Below are 21778 nucleotides of genomic sequence, written 5' to 3'. Positions count from 1 at the left end.
GCAAAGCCTACCTCCTCAGAAATGTCCCACGTCAAGCGCTGTGGCCTGGGGAGGTCTGTGTTGGGCACCCCGTGGCAATGTCCGCTGCTGCAGTACCCCAGCTGGAACTCGTCTGTGGCCAGCATGAACTGGGGAGGAAGGCAGAAAGGATGAGAGCTGGGGGGGGGGAGAGAGAAGTTCCTATAGAACAGGCACCCCCAAACTTGGCCCTCCAAATGTTTTGGGACTACAATTCCTATCATCCCTGGCCACTGGCCCTGTTAGCTAGGGATGATGGGAGTTGTAGTCCCAAAACATAGTCCCTTAAGTTTCCCTCCCCTCATGGTCTTGCTTGAGGCTGCATTTTAACCTGTATTTTAAATTGGGTTTTTTCCCCTCCTCCCCCCCCCTTTCCCCCTCTTATGTTTTTACTGTGATTTTATTGGTGTTAGCAGCCCTGAGCCAGGCTCTGGCCAGGGAGCGGGGGTATAAATAAAATTTATTATTATTATTATTATAAAGCACCTGGAGGCCCAAGTTTGGGGGTGCCTGCTTTAGAATCACAGAACTGCACAGTTGGAAGGGGCACCCAAGGGTCATCCAGCCCAACCCGCTGCAACACAGCAACCCTCTCTCACAGTTGTTCGCATGGGGGAGTAAAAAAGGAGGGACTCCTCCCTGCCTGTCTCTCACCTCCCAGAGGTGCCCCATGATGGGCGCGTCGGCCCACGAGTGCTCGGCGTTGGCACCCAGCTTGCCGTTGCGATACACCACCAGCGTGAAGGACTTGTCAAACCACCTGCAGAGAGAAGGATGACCCGTGTCAGAACGAGCGGAGGCTGGGGCAAGCCAGGCAGGGCTGGATTGAGGTTTGATGAGGCCCTAAGCTGCTGAAGGTAATGGGGCCCTTGATAGCTCCAGCTGACCTTTGTCAACAACAAATTGTTGCTTTTTGTGTGTTGGATGTATGCTATATGGTCATTGATGGACCTCATAGGTATCTCAAGCCATTTGCACATAACAAAACATGTATTTTAACAAAGTGATTGTTGAACTGAAATACAATTAAGAAGTCTATTAATAGTGAAATAATTATTAAGCTCTAACTTAACATGATTGTTTTATTCATAACAAATTTAATAATGCAAACACATTGGCATTTGGCAATAACAAACGTTCCTTTAGAAACACAATCTACAAAGACTCATAATCTAGTCTCTAGAAACTTGCTATAACATGAAATAATAATAGGTGTAAATATATGATGCAAATAATTAAAATATCCCTCCGGATGTGGCCCAATTACCTTCTAAATCCGGCCCCCGGGCGGTCTGGGAATCAGCATGTTTTTAGATGAGTAGAATGTGTCCTTTTATTTAAAATGCATCTCTGGGTTATTTGTGGGGCATAGGAATTTGTTCTTCCCCCCCCCCCTCAAAATATAGTCCGGCCCCCCACAAGGTCTGAGGGACAATGGACCGGCCCCCTGCTGAAAAGGTTGCTGAGCCCTGCACTATGGGAAGGCAGAGGTGCGATAGCCTTAGGAACATAGAGGAAGCCCAGGAAGATAGAGAGACACAGCAGCCAGTTGTGGAGGCACCTGCCGCTCCGCTGAGCAGCTGGCACCTGGAACAGGTGAGATCCCTCAGAGCAGCAGGCGGGCAGGTGTGTGCGCTGGGCTGCCCAAAGAGCTCTTTTCTTCCCTGCTCATCAGGGGAAGGGTATTTATGGGCTCTGGGCAAACAACCAGGAGCAGAAGCATCATGCCAGGTGCCCAACGGCTGCCCCAGGTGACTCGTGGAAGTGAGCCAAGCCACGCCTGCAGAACCCTACCCCAAAGGAATTCAAGAGCGAGTAATCATGGATCAGGAGTGAGGACTAGGCATATGCACTATATTGTTTTAAACCGATATTTGTAGAAAATCATAACTGTTGTTGTTGTTTTAAAAAGAGCTGGCAATTTATCATGAATCGAGTGTGGTATTGGAAAATCTGGGGGCAGTCTATGCTTCGCCCTTGCTAAATCTGCCCAGACTCCTTCCTGCCTCCTGCAGGCAGAGTGAAATATACTCAGAGTCGCAAAGTGATTTCATGCTCTTTATTCAGCTCATAGTGGTGAGGAGGAATGAATGAAAGTCCCCTCAAAGTATCTGCTTTATATACATTATTTACACAATGGGCTGCACATGATTGGCTAATTCCGGAATTCTACTGTAAGCCAATCAGGTTGTGGATTCACTTTTATCTGGAGCATGATTGGGTGGTTCCTGCCAACCAATCATACTGCTGCATTGTTCTAGGACCAATCAGACTGCTGCATTCTGAATCCTATTGTTCTAGGACCAATCAGACTGCTGCCTTTTGGATCCTATTCAACTCAGTACATAACACAGAGAATCACCAGAACTGGCTGTGGCTTAAATGGCTGAGAAAATACAAGCAGTGCTTCCAGTTCCCCCTGCCTACAGCTGCAAATCTCAAGAGCTGGCTGGTGAAGAAAGTCAGAATCTCTCTGCAGCCAGTGGTCTGGTAGGTTGCTTAAGAATGCTGGTCCATTACTAGCAGTGCCAGATTTACGTATAAGCTAAACAAGCTATAGCTTAGGGCCCCACTCTCTTGGGGAGCCCCCCAAAAATTTAAAGGAGAAAAAACTGGATGTACATTTCCAAAATATAACATAAAAAACATATAAAATAAAACATACATACAACAACAGTGTCTTATGTTGTGGAGGCTCCTATGATGTAAGTCATGGACTCCGCCTGCTAGCCTGCTCCCTAAAATATCACTGACATTGACTACAAAACAGTAGTCAATATCTGGAATCACTGTTCAGTGTTGGACATCATATTTGCTGAATACACAAAGCTTCACAGCTTGTCTTTCATCGCACAAAGTCTGGTACCTCGCTTCTTTTAAAGATTTTCAGAGACTTTGAGACTAAAGATTTTGTTTTGTACTTGTTATGGTTTGAAAGAATTCTATAAAGATTGTCCATCATGTATGTACATGGTCATCATGTTGCCTAGACATTGCTGAAGAATATGTAGAAAGCACAGTGAGGTGAATCGGAAGTCAAGAGTGTGTGTGGAGTTAGAAGTTTTGTTGTTAGTGTGTGTGCAGTTGTTACTGACGTACTGTTCTTTTTCTTTCGTTTGTGCTGTTTTAGGTAAACTGTTTTGCTATATACAGTGGGCGCTCGGGTTGCGAACCTGATCCGTGCGGGAGGCACGTTCACAACCCCCAGCGCTGCATCTACGCATGCGCGGGTTGCAATTCGGCGCTTCTGCGCATGCACAAAGTGCAATTTAGTGCTTCTGAGCATGCGTGACCGCCAAAATCTGGAAGTAACCTGTTCCGGTACTTCTGGGTTTCGGCGGGTCCGTAACCCAAAAAAACACAACCTGAAACGTCTGTAACTCGAGGTATGACTTTGTGCGTGTGTAAAATTTAGAGAAAATATTAACAGTAATAAAAAGATGTATCTTGATGTTGAAAATCAGACTCCGCCCAGCCCTAGTGAGGACCACAGCGGTGGCGCTCAGAAGGGAGGTTCGGCTAGGCAGGTGGGCAGAGCGAGAGAGACTCCTTACCTGTCGTAGCATCTCCCGTGCAGGAGGCTTTTGGAGTAAAGGTCCAGGCTGTCCTCGTGGTCTGGGGAGAAGCCTTGCTCGTCCTCGTCCAGGGTCAGGAAGAAGGCGGCTCGCTCGATGCAGTCCAAGGAGGCCTTGTTCTTCCCTCGGCTGAAGTATTTCTTCCGGGCTTCGGCCCACGGACCCCTGGAATATAATAATAATAATAATAATAATAATAATAATAATAATAATAATAATTTATTATTTATACCCCACCCATCTGGCTGGCCTTTCCCAGCCACTCTGGGCGGCTTCCAACGAAAGATTAAAAATACATTAAAATTGAAAAATACATCAAAATTGAAAAATACATTAAAAGCCCTAAAAGGAAGAGGAGAGCAGCCAAGCCATCCCAAAGGAGTCTCCTCCGTCTGGGGGGGAAATAAAATTCTGTTGGGGGAGGCGAGGGGCCTCACCTGCTGAACTGGGCGGGGGGACCTGACCCGGGAGAGCCCCCCCTGCCCCCCTCCTCTGGCCGCAGCGCTTACCGTTCCCCGGCGGTGAGAGCGGCCAGCCGCACCTCGTTGGGCTGGGGGGGCGAAGGGTCGTCCAGGATGCGCTGGAACTGCATCTCCAGGTCGCGGGGCGAGAGCAGCTTCCCCGCCTGGTAGAGCCACAGCTTGTAGAAGCGGCCTTTGTGGAAGACGGCCAGGTGCCTGCTGTCCGACAGGTGCAGGAGGTAATCTAGGGGCAAGAGAGAGCCAGGATGAAAGCAGGCCTTCCTCCTATATCATTTTTTATTAAATTTTCTGTTTTGCAATTTAAAATACAGTGGTCTTCTTCCTCTTCTTCTTCTTCTTCTTCTTCTTCTTCTTCTTCTTCTTCTTCTTCTTCTTCTTCTGTGATCCGTCGTACCCGAGCACCGTGTTTTTCGCTCCATAAGACGCACTTTTTTCCTCCTAAAAAGTCAGGGGAAATGTCTGTGCGTCTTATGGAGCGAATGTGTGGTTGATCACTGGCTCCCTTTTGGCCCCACCCCCTTGCCCAGGCCTCCATTGTTGAATGTTCTGCAGATGGAGACCGTTTGTTTCCCCAGCGACATGGGACTGGCTGATTAGATTATCTGTCTGGAAACTGTAGAAACGGCTCCCTTTCCTTTCCTAAAAAAGGTGCAAAGCTGTGAGTTGAACTCCATAAAAACAGGATTTTTCCCCTTTGCAAAAGAAGCTGCACAACTGTGAGCTGATCCTCAAAAAACGGGGCTTTCCCCCTTTCCTCTTCTAAAAACTAAGTGCATCTTATGGTCAGGTGTGTCTTATGGAGTGAAAAATATGGTAAGATTGCCTTCCATAAACACAGTGTATCTGAAGAAGTGTGCATGCACATGAAAGCTCATACCAAGAACTAACTTAGTTGGTCTTTAAGGTGCTACTGGAAGGAAGAAAATTTTTTTTGTTTTGACGGTTTTAACAGTGAGTCCATAAGTGACTGTGGAGGCCAATTCTGGATCCACACGTCCTTCCACAGTGGGGACATTGGTTTCTGGGTGGGAGTTGATCACGGTGTGGATTTGCCAAGCATGCCTTCCTTCTGGCACATTTCTCCCTTTGGTCCTGAGTTCGAGTGTCTTCAAAGCCCTTGACACCTTTGGTAAAGGCTGTTCTCCAATTGGAGCGCTCGCAGGCCAGTGTTTCCCAGCTGTCAGTGTTTATGCTATATTTTTTTAGATTTGCCTTGTGACAGTCTTTAAACCTCTTCTGTTGACCACCAGCATGACGCTTTCCATTTTTAAGTTTGGAATAGAATAGTTGCTTCGGAAGACTGTAATCAGGCATCTGCACAACTTGACCAGTCCAGCAAAGTTGATGTTGAAGAATCATTACTTCAACACTGGTGATCTTTGCTTCTTCCAGTACACTGGTATTAGTTCACCTGTCTTCCCAAGTGATATGTAAAAATTTTGGAGACTCCGTTGATGTAATCTTTCAAGGAGCTGGAGATGGCGTTTATAAGTGGCCCATGTTTCACAAGCATATAGTAAGGTTGGGCACCCATCACCCCGGGCACCCACAGTTGCGGGACCAAGCTGGCACTCCCGCAGAGAGTCCCGAGGGCCAGGTAGAAAGGTCTACAAGGCTGCTTTTGTGCACCGCGCCTGAGGAATTTCAGCGCATCACACCGGTGAGCTGGCAGGGGCCCCCTGCCCCCACTCCGCCATGCCACCTGCTTCGTGCCACCCTAAATGCCACCCACCTGCCTCCTCTCCAGGGATGCGGGTCGTGTTGAACATCCTCTCCATCTGGTAGGAGCACATGGGGACCAAGCCCAGCGCCATCACCTGGGGGCAGGGAGAAGGAGCGTTAGCTGCTTATCGGGTTAACCAGTTTTCGGTCCGGCTGCTGGCAAGATTGCTAATGGTAATGACATAAGCCAAAAGTTAACATCACATCTTTAAAAAATATAGTAAAAACTACGGGCTAGGACCTGGGAGAGACCCGGGTTCAAATCCCCCCCTTGGCCATGAAACTCATCGGTTGGTCATGGCCTCTCAGCGTCGCCTACCTCAAAGGGTTGTTGGGGTATAAAATGGGGAGAACGACGAAATCCACCTTGAGCAACTTTGAGGAAAGAAGCGGGGCATAAATATATGAGGGGAATTTCCACCTTGAGAAATGTCATGGAATGGCATAAAAATTATTTTAACTTCTTTTGGGATCCTCAGGCAGGACCCTCCAGTCTGGCAAGAGTTGGCCTGTCTTGTGTCCGGAGAGCCTGTGAATCAGGGGCATGTCTTGCAGGCAGGCAGAGGGAGTGGAGTGGAGTGGTTAGAGCAGGGGTCAGCAAACTTTTTCAGCAGGGGGCCGGTCCACTGTCCCTCAGGCCTTGTGGAGGGCCGGACTATATTTTTTTTTGGGGGGGGGATGAACGAATTCCTATGCCCCACAAATAACCCAGAGATGCATTTTAAATAAAAGGGCACATTCTACTCATGTAAAAACACGCTGATTCCCGGACCGTTCGTGGGCCGGATTGCAAAGGCGATTGGGCCTGATCCGGCCCCTGGGTCAGAGTATCAGACTAGGACCTCTGAGAGACCAGGGCTCAGGCCCTCCCACTCAGCCATGAAGCTCACAGGGCGCCCTGGGTGGAGACCAGTCACTGCCTTCCCTCAACCTAACCCTCCTTAAATGAAGGCTGGGGTGCTGGAGAGACCCGGGTTCAAATCCTCCCCATGCTTGGCTCACTTGGAGGCCAGTCCCAGCCGAACCTACCTCGCAGGGCTGTTGGGGGGGGGATTAAACGAGGAGGTGGGGAGAGCCAATTATGCCGCCTTGAGCTCAAGGTGGAATATAAACACAGCAAACACCACATTCACTCAAATGCAATGCTCACCATTTTTTGGCCAAATTACGTCGTGAAAATTAGGATGTGCGTTAGATCTGATGCCGTGTTGACATTCACCAGCAAATACCTTTTTAGTTTCAAGGTTTTGAAAATGGTGGCGCGCATTGGATTCGCATAAATAGGGTGACCTAAATTCCTGGATCCTTCTTTCGGGAGATGGCCCTGACTCACAGGCGGAAGGTCTTCATGATCCAGGCGTCGTCGGTACAGCATGATGGAGTGCACAGCATTGGCTGCCCTGGCCGCCTGGTTGTGGGTGGGCGTCACGTACAGGAAATCCTGGCCGGGGAAAGAGGGTGGGGTCAGTATTGGGACACCTCCCCATAGTAGGGGGGCAAGGAGCGGGGGGGTGGAAGGGCTGGAGCCCTCCTGTGCTCTGCCCGCTCAGTGGCCAGATTCTGGCCGGTGGGACGGAGACCTGCCCCACCTCCAGGAAGACTCCTCCCCACAAGACATGCCCCCCCCACTCACCATGACATAGTAGTTGCTGTTCACCATAATGGGGCTTCTTCCTCGGAGGTAGATGTACTCCTCCCACCAGTCGCTCACCTGCCGGAAGTACAACAACACCTGTCACAGCCCGGCCAGGTGGGCAGAGGAAGGGGGGCGGCAATACATAGGAATACGGGAAGACCCCGCAGGATCAGGCCAAAGGGGGCCCATCTGGGCCAGCATCCTCTTCTCAAAGGGGCCATATGGGGAAACCCACAGGCAGGATCTGAGCACAATTCTCCCCTTTCCATCCAAAAGCATTATCCCAGAAGCTATAGCCATCCCAACAAGCCTTTTGGTCCTCCATGAATTTGTCTGTTCCTCTTTTAAAGGCATCCTCTTCTTCCTTCCCAAGGTCCCGTCTGCCTCCGGTACTTTTCAGTTTGGAGAAAAGGCGAGTGATTGGGGCATGATAGAATTTTTTTAAAAAAATTAGGCACACCATTGAGAAAGTGGATGGGAAAAAGCTCCCCCCCCCCCATTTCTCATAAAACTATAAGTTGTGGACATTCAGTGGAGCTGAGTGTTCGAAGATTCAGGACGGATAAAAGAAAGTCCTTCTTCTTGCAGTTAAACTATGGAACTCACTGCCACAGGAGGCGGTGATGGCCACCAACCCAGGCGGCTATAAAAGATTAGATAAATGTTGGGGTGGTGTTGAGTGTACGTGTTGCGGAAGCTCAGTCAAGCGGTTAAGCTCACCACAGAGAACAGTGGTTTGGCAGAGTTGTTTTTAGTAGACCAAAACCAATATGCAGCGCTACACCCACTATTTACAGAGGTTACAAGCGATCTTCTCTCTCTGAGCCCAGAGAGGGCTCTTTACTTCAAAGTCCTTGCCATGACAAGGTCGGCAGCCAAGTCCTAAGTTCAGTTGCTTGCAAAGTCCTGCAACTGATAGACTTCTCCAGGTTCTGGCAATATTCCAGCACCTTCATCATATGAACTCTCTCTGAGCCCAGAGAGGGCGCTTTGCTTCCAAGTCCCTGCTGTGATAAGGTCCAGATATGGATAAGCTAAGGTATGGAACTCGCTCCCATGGGAGGAAGCGACGGCTTTGAAAGAGGGTTGTATACATTCATGGAGGAGGAGAGGGCTTTCGGCGGCTCCTCGCCAGGATGCCAAAGCTCTGCCTTCCACAGTCGGAGGCAGCCATACCAGCCGGGTATGGGCAGGGGAGACAGCCCTTGCACTTGTGTTCTGCTTCCCAGCTACCTACAGGCGTCCAGGGGTTTGACCCAGCAGGCTCTTTTGGGAGGCTTTTGTCCAGGGAGCCACAGAAGAGGTGGGACGCCAGGTAAGAATTTGGGCTAGATGCCCAGGATGGAGAAGAGGAGGCAGGAACTGCTCTGAGGGCTGGCAGAAGGCATGCAGGTGGAGACACCCGGGGAGGCTGCTCAAGCGCCCCACCCCCACTGACATGGGTCGGAGGGTGCGCCATGGTGGGGGGCAAGCAGACTCACGTAGTTGGTGGCCCACCAGGACTTGAGGATGAGGTATTTCTGGAGGCGGGGGGCAACGTTAAGCTGGAAGTCCAAGGCTAAGGCCTCCATGTCGTCATACTTGTCTGCGTCCAGCAGGGGGCGGACAGATTCCAGGTACTGCAGGAGAAGGAAAGCAAGGGAGCATTGGACAGAATCCTGTGCCCTTGGGACCCCCGTCGCCTTGCCCCAAGACAGAGGCGATGCAGGATCCGAGCTTGGAAAGGGGTCTTGGCATCTCCTCTGCCTGCAGAAGGTCCCCGGTTCCATTCCTAAGAGGATAGGCCACTGGGGAGAGCATGAGACTCTTAATCTCAGGGTCGTGGATTCGAGTCTCACCCCAAGCAAGCAGGGGGTTGGGCTAGATGACCCTCGGGGTCCCTTCCAATACAATGAATCTATGACTTCCAGCGTGGCATAATGGTTAGAGTGTCAAAATATGGTCCGGCAGAGACCAGGGTTCGAATCCCCATTCAGCCACAAGGCTCCCTGGGTGTGACCTTGAGGGCCAAGTCGCCGTATCTCAGCCTGGCCTACCTCACAGGGCTGTTGTGAGGAGGGAATGGGGAGGAGGAGAACGATGCAGGCCACCTTGAGGGAAAGGGGGCAGATAAATGGAGCAGGTGTAACAAGCAAGCAAATAAAAAACAGGGCTGGGAAAGGCTCCCTGCCTGGGATCCCGGAGGGATGCTGCCAGTCTGTGCAGACTGCACTGGGCTGCATGAACCAATGGTGTGGTTCGTATGGTGGAAGGACATGCTCAGTAGAAGAATATCTGTCTCTCCAGAATGGTGCATGCTCTAGTTATCTCCCGCTTGGACTCCTGCAATGCACTCTACGTGGGGCTACCTTTGAAGGTGACCCGGAAACTACAACTAATCCAGATTGTGGCAGCTAGACTGGTGACTGGGATCGACCGCCGAGACCATATAACACCGGTCTTGAAAGACCTACATTGGCTTCCACGACGTTTCCGAGCCCAATTCAAAGTGTTGGTGCTGACCTTGAAAGCCCTAAACGACCTCAGTCCAGTATACCCCCATCGTCCAGCCCGGACACTGAGGTCCAGCTCCGAGGGCCTTCTGGCAGTTCCCTCGCTGTGAGAAGCCAAGTTACAGGGAACCAGGCAGAGGGCCTTCTCAGTACTGGCGCCCGCCCTATGGAACATCCTTCAGATGTGAAGGAAATAAGCCACTAAATTATCTTTAAAAGACATCTGAAAGCAGCCCTGTTTAGGGAAGTTTTTAATATTTAATGCTGTATTCTTTTTAACACTTGACTGGGAGCTGCCCAGAGTGGCTGGGGAAACTCAGCCAGGTGGGCGGGGTATAAATAATAATAATAATAATAATAATAATAATAATAATAATAATAATCTGCCTTGCATGCAGAAGGTCCTGCATGCAGTACTCAGCACCACCAGGTATGGCAGGGAGAGAACCCTGCCTCAAACTCCACGAGAGCTTCTGTCAGACAGCGCATGCAATTCTGGGCTAGATGTGCCGGTGGTCGGCTCAGATCAGAGCCTGGCTGCAAAGCAAGGATGCCGGTCTGAGCTGCCTCAGGGCTGAAGCAAGATCTCTCTCTCCCAAGCTGTCTTGACTTGGAGGAACGGACCCCCAGTCCCTCGTCCCTGCTGCCATTCCCCACCCAGGCATTGAGTGCCCAGTGCTTTGCCCGTTCCTCTTACCCTCTCGATAGTGTCCTTCACACAGGGCACGGGCAGCTTGGGCAGGGAGGTCTGGAAGCTGTAGAGCATGGGGTTGCACCCGGACATCACCTTCACCATGGCCTGCCAAGAGAAGGGGAGGCAGATTTGACCGGTCAGCCCTGTGGGTCACAACACTCCACATTCCCACAGAGGACAATTTACTTCGTCATTTTAGGAGCAGTCAGGTGGCGCTGAGGTCTAAACCACTGAGCCTCTTGGGCTTGCCGATCAGAAGGTCGGTGGTTCGAATCCCCACGACGGGGTGAGCTCCCATTGCGCGGTCCCAGCTCCTGCCAACTAGCAGTTCGAAAGCACGCCAGCGCAAGTAGATAAATAGGTACCGCTCCGGCAGGAAGGTAAATGGCATTTCCATGCGCTCTGCTTTCCGTCACGGTGTCCCATTGCACCAGAAGCAGTTTAGTCATGCTGGCCACATGACCTGGAAAGCCGTCTGCGGACAAACGCCGGCCCCCTGGCCTGAAAGCCAGATGAGCTCCGCAACCTTTGACTGGACTCAACCATCCAGGGGTCCTTTACCTTTTTACCTTTACCTTATACGTGTAATCTCACTGTATACAAGTTGTAAGGTAAAGGGAAAGGGACCCCTGACCATTAGGTCCAGTCGTGGCCGACTCTGGGATTGCGGCGCTCATCTCACTTTATTGGCCGAGGGAGCCGGCGTACAGCTTCTGGGTCATGTGGCCAGCATGACTAAGCCGCTTCTGGAGAACCAGAGCAGTGCACGGAAATGCCGTTTACCTTCCCGCTGGAGCTGTACCTATTTATCTACTTGCACTTTGACGTGCTTTTGAACTGCTAGGTTGGCAGGAGCAGGGACCGAGCAATGGGAGCTCACCCGGTCGCGGGGATTCGAACCGCCAACCTTCTGATCGGCAAGTCCTAGGCTCTGTGGTTTAACCCACAGCGCCACCCGCGTCCCTATAATGTTGTACAAGTGACAATGAAGTATTTCAATATGCTGCCTTCCCACAAAGAAAACGAGGGTGCCGCGCCAAAAATCTACATGCAAACGGTAAAAGTGTGGCTTGGACAAAAATACTAATTCTGCCGTTTAAACTGCATGAGGAACAAAAAGCGAGGGAGGAGCATGTGGAAAGGTGCAACGGAATAATTCTCCGACCCCCCCCAGCCCCCCGAGATGGCCGCTCACCGCCCAGATCTTGGTGCTGCGACTGGTCTTTCCGTGGGGCTCGAACATCCAGCCGTGGTAAGAGAGGAGAAGCTTGAGGGTCTGTCGGCAGAGCAGGATCCCCGAGATCCAGGCACCCGTGGAGAAAAGGGCGACGCCCAGGAGGTGTTTGCTCCGGGGACTCAGGCAGTAATTGCAGCTGGGGGGAAGAAAGGGTTAATAATGGGGGTGCTGCCAGCCCCAGGGATGTGCTCCTCCTGGGTGACTCTGTGGCATCCCCTTCCTCCTGGGGCTCCTCTTCCTCTTCTAGGCACGCGAAACTACAATTCCCACCAGCTCCAGCACCATCCAACCACGCAGATAATAATAATAATACAGTGGTACCTCAGGTTACATATGCTTCAGGTTACAGGCTCCGCTAACCCAGAAATATTACCTCGGGTTAAGAACTTTGCTTCAGGAAGAGATCAGAAATCGTGCTCCGGCAGCAGCAGGAGGCCCCATTAGCTAAAGTGGTACCTCAGGTTAAGAACAGTTTCAGGTTAAGAACAGACCTCCAGAACGAATTAAGTTCTTAACCTGAGGTACCACTGTAATAATAATAATAATAATAATAATAATAATAATAATTATTATTATTATTATTATTATTTAGTTATAGCCTGCCCTCCCCAGCAAAGATCGGGCTCAGGGCGGCTAACACCAGGTATAAAAGCAATCGATTAAAATACAACTTAAAAACAAGATTAAAATACAACATTAAAATGCAGCCTCATTTCAGTAGAAACTCAAATCAAAAACTTTTGGGGGATGAAAACGTCAAGTCTTCACCAAGGCCAGCTATCCAGACTGGTGCTACGTGGGCCAGAAAAAGGTCCCCAGATAGGAGTTCCATCACAGAAGGAGAAAGGAAAAAGGAAGAGGGGAAGGGGATCAAGTGGATTCCAAGCCAAAGGTCAGGTGGAACAACTCTGTCTTACAGGCCCTGCGGAAAGAAGTCAGATCCTACAGGGCCTTGGTCTCATGAGACAGAGCGTTCCACCAGGTGGAGCCACTGCTGAGAAGGCCCTGGCTCTGGTTGAGACTAATCTGACTTCCTTAGGGCCCGGGACCTCTAGGGTGTTGCTATTTATGGACCTTAAGGTCCTCCGTGGGGCATACCAGGAGAGGCGGTCCTGTAGGTACGAGGGTCCTAGGGCGTGAAGGCCGTGATGGGAGGTGTGGCCCCAAACAGCTGGAGCAGCGGTGGTTTTAGGGTTTGCCGTGACTGCACTGGGTGCCATGCTACAGGGGGCACACAAACAATGATGCAGAATGCAGCACGAGAGGTGGGGGGGTGCCAAATTTTATAGTCGCACAGGGCGCCACCGAAATGTGAGAGCCCACAATCTGCCACTGGCTGGAGGGCACCAGGTTGGCAAAGGATACTGACAAAGGAAGCAGCTTTAAACTCGCCCCTCTGGCTTCTTCACTCCTACAGCCCAAGGACAAATCTACACTGGCCGGTTAAAACGTTGAAAATACGCTATAGCAATGAGACACCAGAGGGCGTTACAGAGCAGCCATCCGTTGGCAATGGGAAATTGCATTGAGAGCTAGGTAACTTTTTTTTTGTATAGCCTTTAAAAGCATTTTTACAGATCAGTGTAGATCCAGCCCCACGTTGTCTCTTCAAGGGCATCTTACCACTGGCGGCTTCTTTCTAAGATAGCTGATTCTAAGCCTTCTTCAGCCTTGAATTGGTTTGCAGTGGTGGCCAAACTTGGCCCTCCAGCTGTTTTGGGACTACAACTCCCATCATCCCTGGCCACTGGTTGGTTGCGAGCGTGCCTCCCACACAGATAACGTTCGCAACCTGAGCGTCCACTGTATATTAATAGTGAAATAATTATTAAGCTTGGTTTTAGAACGCTTTGGCTTTGGAACAGACTTCCAGAATGGATTACGTTTGAGAACCAAGGTACCAATGTATATAGAAAGGAGCAAACCAGGGATATTTTAGGGAGCAGGCTAGCAGGCGGGGCCCATGGCTTACCTCATAGGAGCCTACATAACACAAGACACTGTTGCTGTATGTAGGCTTTATTTTATTGGTTTTTTATCTTATATTTTGTAAATGTACATCCAGGTGTGTGTTTTCTCCTTTAAATTTTTTGGGGCCCCCAAGAGAGCGGGGCCCTAAGCTAGAGCTTGTTTAGCTTATGAGAGGGAGTTCTGTATACCTCGGTCCTGAAGTAGTGCCTCCACCCCCATCACTCAGCCCAGACACTGAGGTCCAGCTCCGAGGGTCTAGGACCTGGAAGGGAAGGAGATGCAGTGGGCACTCACCTGCGTGGCAGGTGCCTCTGGATCCTGAAGATCAGCCCCATGGAGACGTCGACGTGGAATAAGCTGGAGCCCAGGGTTGTCGCAAAGATCGCCAGCCAGCCAGAAGGTGTTCCCGGGTAGACCCCGGTCAGGATGCTGTTCTGTGGGAAGCAGCCGTGTCAGAAGGGAGTGACAAAAACAAACCCCTGCGTTGCAATACAGAGATATCTGCTCAAATACAGCGGCAACACGCGGCTAATGAATGTAATAGATGTGTTACTATTGGTAGCAGAAGGTCGTCCAAAATTTACAATTTCCAAATAATATCCAAATAATATATGTATGTCATATATGTCATATGTTATATATATATATATAAGAGTAGTCAACGTAATGAGTTACTAGCGAGGAACCCCACGATGCAGGCAGGATGCCTTTCAATGTCCAAGAAGTATTGTACAGTGGCACCTCGGGTTAAGTACTTAATTAGTTCCGGAGGTCAGTTCTTAACCTGAAACTGTTCTTAACCAGAAGCACCACTTTAGCTAATGGGGCCTCCTGCTGCTGCCGTACCGCCAGAGCACGATTTCTGTTCTCATCCTGAAGCCAAGTTCTTAACCCAAGGTACTATTTCTGGGTTAGCGGAGTCTGTAACCTGAAGCGCATGTAACCCAAGGTACCACTGTAGTGGGTGCTCCAACGTAACGAATACAATAGGAATCAGCAAAGAAGCAGAACAGTATACAGTCATACCTCGGGTTACAGACGCTTCAGGTTGCATTTTTTTGGGTTACGGATTCTCCAAAACCCGGAAGTACCGGAACTGGTTACTTCCAGGTTTCGGCGGTCGTGCATGCTCAGAAGCGCTAAATTGCGCTTTGCGCATGCACAGAAGCGCCAAATCGCAACCTGCATGTGCGCAGATGCGGCGCTGCGGGTTGTGAACGCCGCGGGTTGCGAATGTGCCTCCCACATGGATCACGTTCGCAACCCGAGCCTCCACTGTATCCGGATTGGATCAACTGTTTCGAAGATGAATCTTCGTCAGCTGATGATGAAATGAAATACATTACATACAATGAATGACAACAAAAATAAAGCTGAGCAACCTGCAGAAGGGAGGCCAGAGGTGAGGGAGCACAAGGAACCCAAGGGGTCACCCCCATCTGCATTGGGGGGGTTGGACTAGATGACCCTGGGTGTCCCCATTCCCCCCCCCCCGGCATTCATTTAAGCAAGGATTTGGGAGCTTCTACAGCCCAGGAAGCACCTTCTCCTAACAGATCAAGGTTTGCCAAAGCTCTACAACCGGCATCCCGAATTCGGAGCAAGCAAGGGCTGTTTTCGTTGCACGAAAGGGTCCATCTCTGCACCTGACATATTGTTATAGATCCGGGTAAACCCTAGAAATCAATAAAGTGGGGTATGGATTAAAGTGCAGAACAGGGCCAGACAGGGAATTCAGGGAATTCCCAGGCTGGCTTATGGAATCCAGCCTGACCAAGCAAGCGCCATTAAGGGGGGGGGAGAGATGGGCCCTTGAGGAGAGGAATCCTTTGGCCTGGGGGGTGATGGGGGGTGGGTCCGAGGGGGGCAGGAAAAGGGAGGTTTCAAGCAGGGATTCCTGGGAAGAGGAACGAGGAAGAGGGGGGATCCATCTTTGATTGATTGATTGAATTTGTATATGGCCCGATACTGGGGGTCAGCAAACTTTTAAAGCAGGGGGCCAGTCCACTGTCCCTCAGACCTTGTGGGGGGCCGGATTATATTTTTTGAGAGGGGGGGTGATGCAAGAGCACCACGGGCCCCAGTGGCTGCTTGCTTGTGTCTTGCGAGCGGCAGGGGCTGGCAGCGGTGGCGGAGGGATGATGAGTGGTGCACAAAGGGCTCCAGAGAGGGGCTGCTTAAAATGGCGGCCGCTCGAGCGCTGCTGCTGCTGCTGTCACCAACAAAGCCCAGCCCCCTTCCTCCTCTAGGCAGGGCAGGGAGAAGCCAGGAGGAGGGAGGGAGGAGTCGCTGCCACCGCCATGGGAGGGAGAGGGAGGCAGAGGGAGGGAGGGAGAGGAAAAGATCGCATGCGCTGGCGATCCAAGCGGCGATTCCTGGACTGCCTGCAGGCCGGATCCAGAAGGCAATTGGGCCTGATCTGGTCCGCGAACCGTAGTTTGCCAATCCATGCCCTATACCCAGGCATCAGGCAGCTGATGCTGCGGCCTCTTGGAATGACTCTGCTGTAAGATCTGGACCCCATCCAGACTGAAGGTGTAAATAGGTGAATAAACCCTATATATTCAAGCACGACAGTCTCCGTCGTGTCTTCCATTCTCCAGAGGGACACAGACCCTGTGTGGATGCCCAAGACCCCCACAGGTTCTTGCCATGGCTTGGCAGTGAGAGAGGCTGGCACCGGGCTTCTGTAACAAAATAAAGCAGAGCCAGGCAAACGAATACCAGTGCACTGGAAGAAGCAAAGATCACCAGTGTTGAAGCAATGATTCTTCAACATCAGCTTCGTTGGACTGGTCATGTTGTGCGGATGCCTGATGATCGTCATCCAAAGCAACTACTCTATTCTGAACTTAAAAATGGAAAGCGTCATGCTGGTGGTCAACAAAAGAGGTTTAAAGACTCTCTCAAGGCAAATCTTTAAAAATGTAGTATAAACACCAACAATTGGGAAACACTGGCCTGTGAGCGCTCCAACTGGAGAACAGCCTTGACCAAAGGTGTCATGGCCTTTGAAGACACTCGAACTCAGGACGCAAGGGAGAAATGTGCTAAGAGGAAGGCACGCTTGGCAAATCCACACCGTGATCAACTCCCGCCCGGAAACCAATGTCCCCACTGTGGAAGGACGTGTGGATCCAGAATTGGCCTCCACGGTCACTTACGGACTCACTGTTAAGACTGTGCTTGTGGAAGACAATCTTACTTGGCTATGAGGGATCGCCAAAGAAGAGCCCGATACATTTTGGCACCCGTGGCAGACCCCAAAAGGATGCCTGCCCTCCCTGAGAGGGGAAATCTGCATCAGGAACAAAGGGGAAGAAAGACTGACATTGGGATCTGCTGCGCTGGAAAGACCTACCGCCTGAGGCAGCCCCCTTCCCTTGCCTCAGAGCTACAGACCCCAGCATCGTTAACAAACTACAATTCCCAGGATGCTTCACATCTGTTGAGTTTTGAATGGAGGGATGCCTCTGTGAAGGCCATGCGCTGGAGGGGATTATCAGATATGGCACTGTGGAATAGATGAGGCTAACACAGGTGAAATAAAACCCAAGGTACACAGAAGGGGACTCTGAAGCTCTGGAGGAAATTGTAGCACTGGAAAGGACCCTAGAGGTCTTCTAGTCCCTGCAATGCATTGGAAGGAAACAGATTCCGCGTTGTTCCACTCGAACTCAGATCCTGCTCACCTTGATGCGGGCGAAACGCTTCTTCCAGGAGGAGAGGCCAGACAGGTAGATCTGCTTGAGGGCTTCTCGGCTCAGCTGGAAATCCACCCCTTCCGGGGTGACCGTGAACTGGAAGGCCACGGCCTGGTGGGCTTCCGCCATCTTGAAGGGTCCGCTGTCACCTGGACGTGGGGGAGGGCGGGGAGGAGGGGTTGAGAACAGCACCCACAACCAGACAAATCCACTGTCCCCAGAAAACCCAGAGCGTTCTTGTAAAAGACTGACCCTGAAATAGGAATAAAAGCATATATGCCCCACATCGCCGACCCTCCAAGTGTCCCTGTTTTCCCAGATTTACAGAAGCCGCCCTGCTTTTCCTTAAAAGCTAAAGGGACCCCTGACCATTAGGTCCAGTTGTGGCCAACTCTGGGGTTGGGGCGCTCATCTCCCTTTACTGGCCGAGGGAGCTGGCGTACAGCTTCCGGGTCATGTGGCCAGCAAGACTAAGCCGCTTCTGGCGAACCAGAGCAGCACACGGAAACGCCCTTTACCTTCCCGCCAGAGCAGTACCTATTTATCTACTTGCACTTTGACGTGCTTTCAAACTGCTAGGTTGGCAGGAACAGGGACCAAGCAATGGGAGCTCACCCTGTCGCAGGGATTCGAACTGCCGACCTTCTGATCGGCAAGTCCTAGGCTCTGTTTCCTTAGGATGTCCCTATTTTCATTGGAGAAAAGTTGGAGGGTACGGAGTTATGCGACCCCCCCCCACCTGCAAGGGTCTGGGCAACTTTCTGGGGTGCATGGCAGTGGTGGGCGGGGCCATGGGCCAAGGTGGGCGGAGCAATAAATGCAAATTGCACCCAGGTAAAGTGGGGTTGCTCCTCAACGCGCATGCACACACACACACACCTGAGAATGGCAAGCAAGAGGGAGATCAGACTTCCAGGATAAGCGTCCCCTGTCAGGCAAAAATAATCAAGGAGGGGTATGATTTATTTATGGGCTACTTTTAAAATGAGGCTGCTTTTTAAATTGCATTTTAACCTGTATTTTAAATTGGGTTTTTTGTTTTTGTTCCCCCCCCCTATTATGTTTCCATTGTAATTATTATTATTATTTGGAAGGTCGGTGAGGGGTGTTGCCTGAAGACAGGGGGCGTGTCCCTGGGAGGATTCCGGGGGGCAAATAGAGAAATCTGGCCCCCTGGCCTGAGGTTCCCTGCCCCTATTCCTACTGGTTAGGATTTCACACTCTATAGGGTCACATTTCCTGTATTTCAAAACACTTCACTTCACAGCACAAGAAATAAACGATGCAATCAAAAGCAGCAGTGCTTTTTTTCTTTTCTTTTTTAATGTTTAGGGGGTACTCTCATTTTCCTGCTCATGCCCCTCAATGAGACCAAACTTAGATTCACAAAATGTTTAGGGGTATGCGTACCCTTGCGTCTCCCAGAAAAAAGCACTGAAAATCAGAACAGCACAACGTAGCGACGTAACCAACTAAAAACCATAGCTGCGCAGCGGAAGCGTGCTGGGCCCATAACCTTTGGAGGCCAATGGCGTCCGGAGGTCCGGCACACGTATATCAATCTCAGATTATCTAATGTGCATCCCCCAAAGCCCATTGAAAGAGATACGCTTTAGCTGCCCGCCACTGCAAAGCCTTAGTGCCACTACAGAAAAGGCCCTGCACATAAGTCCGTCCTCTGGGCTTCCTATGGCAAGGTACACAGGGCAGGGCCCCCTACTTTGCACCACAGTGTGGGGGCAGCTCTGTAGGCCAAGAGGCGGTTCCTGGGGTCTCCTTGCCCCACTGGGCCCTTTAAAAATTGCCCTTCTTCCTATTTTTTTTTAAGGAAGGGGATAGCACCCGTTTAAGAAACAGCGAGGAGTTTGGCGCGTTTGCATCTGCTCGGAAAGTACCACCCAAAGCAGCTCCCAGGAGAGAGGCTGAAGCGAGCCAGGGTCAGAGCGGAAGGTCTAGCTTCCTCCTTCATCGCATCTCCATGCTGGGGAAAGCTCATCCGGTTGAATTCCTGCCCGTCATGGAGCTGTCAAAGGCACAGCAGCCCTGCCAGAAGGGGGGAAGAAAACGGCAAAGTTGGCGACAGAAATCACCCCCTCTTGGGCTGCACGGCACCAAAGGCAAGCCAAGGGCTTTCTGCAGAAGCAAGGTATTTTGGAGTGCCAGGGGTGCCAGTGCGAGATCCAAGAGGAAGGGGCTTCACACCTCCCCCTGCAAGATGCAGGTCAAAGGTAGCTGCTCACCGGTGGATGTCTTCTCAGGGCAGGGGAAAGCCTCTTTCTTCTGAGCCCCCAACTGCCATGGAATCCCCAGACAGAGCACCTTCCTCCCTGCTCCATTTAAAGAAACAGGTCTACTGTGGGCACCATCTTCATAGCAAGAAATGCGGTGCCTCTAGCAGCTGAGGAGCAGGCAGAGAGTCACCAGGGTGATAAGAATTTTAAGGTCTTAGCTATGTAATAAATGTTCATAAATGTACCAAGCAAACACGTACATAAATATAGAAACCCCATGTCTGAAAAGCCCACAGAAAAAAAGTCCTGAACACATTGACCTCAATTATTTCTCTGCAAGGTCAAAGTGGGAAACCTTCCCATTGTCTTTTTCCTTCACAAATCCTGTCTTAAGGGCACATTTAAGATATGAATAGAGACTGTGACCTGGCTCAGGAACTAAGTATTTATTATTACAAAAGACTGCCCAGGCTCCCCAGGGTATCCAATCAAGTGACCATTAAACAGGTAACCTGGCAGACAGGAGGTAAACAAAGCACTCAGATTTCTGTTGTAGACCGCTCTTTCTGTGATGTATGTATCATGTATGGAGGGATGCTCTTGAGCTCCAGGGCAGGGAATTTAAAATGTCTATATAAGGCCTTGTGCGCCATTGTTCTGGGTTCCTCCTCCCTCCTGCGTGTGGTGAGTGAGGACCCTGTTGCAACAGATCAATAAAGATCAGGCTTACTAGCTGCTTTGCTTCTCAATATTCTCTGGTTGGCCTCTGTTATTTTCTCCTACTAATAGGGAACCTATGTAAGGACTCTATATGGGCTCTTGCGTACCCCATAAGGGGAAAAGGGCAGATTTTTGTTTACAACAACTTCTCCCTTCACAGCACCCCCACGTTGTTGTTTTTAAAATTGATTTCCAATATATAACAAGAGAGAGAGAAAAGAATACAGAACCACAATCCTCACTTGCCCCCCCCCCCTCACTCCAGGACAGATCAATCTAGTTAAGTTTGCCAAAGTCTGATTTGTGATTTCGGTCATCGCCATTCTCCGGCATATACCATATTTTTTGCTCCATAAGACGCACCTGACCATAAGATGCACCTAGTTTTTAGAGGAGGAAAACAAGAGGAAAAAAATTCTGAATGAAACAGTGGATGTATGATTTTTGTGGTTCATGCTGTGGCCACAGACATGTGATTTGACGGTGAGTTTGGAGAATCCATGTGGATCCGTGCTTTGTAACCACGTTTTTGCACCATTGCGGCCCCACGAAACAGTGGATGCCTGATTTTTTTGGGTGCAGGCTATAGCCATGGACATGCTATGTTATCTGATGGTGAATTTGGGGTGACCCAATGCAAAAATCCCAAGAATCCAAGGGCTTTTACCTCCCCCCTCCCAGGCAGCCTCCTTTATCGCGTCCCTTATCTCCCTCCCGATCGCTTGCCGATCAGCGGCTTTGTTTCAACACCCACTTCCCTCCCCCCCCCAAAAAAGCACAATCTGTTTTTGCCCCAGGGCAATTCGGCTCCAAGGACCACGCATTCGCTCCATAAGATGCACAGACATTTCCCCTTACTTTTTAGGAAGAAAAAAGTTCATCTTATGGAGCGAAAAATACGGTATTTTATAAAAGGATGCCATATTTCAACAAAATCATCTACACCACTTGTATTCTTCAACGCGTGCTATCTCTTTGTTATTTTTTTCTGATGCAGCAATAGCCCCTGCCGTCGGTTTCCAGCGAGAGACACACAGATGTTTCCTTCCTTTCCAATGCTGTGCCAGCGCATCTGCCTGGTTGTGCTGCTGTGTAAAGCAGAGAGCTCGTCTCCGCTAAGGAAAGAAAGGAAAAAGGCAAAGGGGGAGGACTTTCTAAACAGTGGCTCTCCTTTGCCTGCCCAGGAAATGACCAGTTTACATGGCCTGCTGTTGTGTTCACCATAATGGCTATCGATCTGAAATATTGTTGCAGGTTTGGGAGGCCAGACAAGATGTGGTCTTGAGTCCCTCCCCA

At 50.4% G+C, this 21778-nt stretch overlaps 1 protein-coding gene across 3 annotated transcripts in view; it reads right to left on the bottom strand.

Annotated features, from left to right (window-relative positions):
• Positions 1-21778, bottom strand: part of CPT1B (carnitine palmitoyltransferase 1B) — a 35926-nt gene that overhangs the window by 7634 nt on the left and 6514 nt on the right. For 2 of the 3 annotated variants that reach the window (XM_053404833.1, XM_053404832.1), the window contains exons 2-13: positions 17520-17680; positions 14122-14261; positions 11815-11992; positions 10623-10724; positions 8915-9052; positions 7431-7508; positions 7131-7238; positions 5808-5892; positions 4103-4298; positions 3573-3758; positions 673-778; positions 12-128 (exon numbers count right to left, since the gene is read on the bottom strand). In XM_053404833.1, coding sequence (XP_053260808.1) covers positions 12-128; positions 673-778; positions 3573-3758; positions 4103-4298; positions 5808-5892; positions 7131-7238; positions 7431-7508; positions 8915-9052; positions 10623-10724; positions 11815-11992; positions 14122-14261; positions 17520-17660 — 1575 coding nt within the window. In that variant the 5' untranslated portion in view covers positions 17661-17680. Of the gene's footprint in view, positions 1-11; positions 129-672; positions 779-3572; positions 3759-4102; positions 4299-5807; positions 5893-7130; positions 7239-7430; positions 7509-8914; positions 9053-10622; positions 10725-11814; positions 11993-14121; positions 14262-17519; positions 17681-19426; positions 19575-19771; positions 19870-21778 lie in introns of those variants that run through there. The other variant, XM_053404831.1, reaches the window with a different exon arrangement.

This window comes from Podarcis raffonei, chromosome 10 (genome assembly GCF_027172205.1).
Source record: "Podarcis raffonei isolate rPodRaf1 chromosome 10, rPodRaf1.pri, whole genome shotgun sequence".
Classification (NCBI taxonomy): Eukaryota; Metazoa; Chordata; class Lepidosauria; order Squamata; family Lacertidae; genus Podarcis; species Podarcis raffonei.
This window is presented reverse-complemented; position numbering and strand designations above follow the sequence as displayed.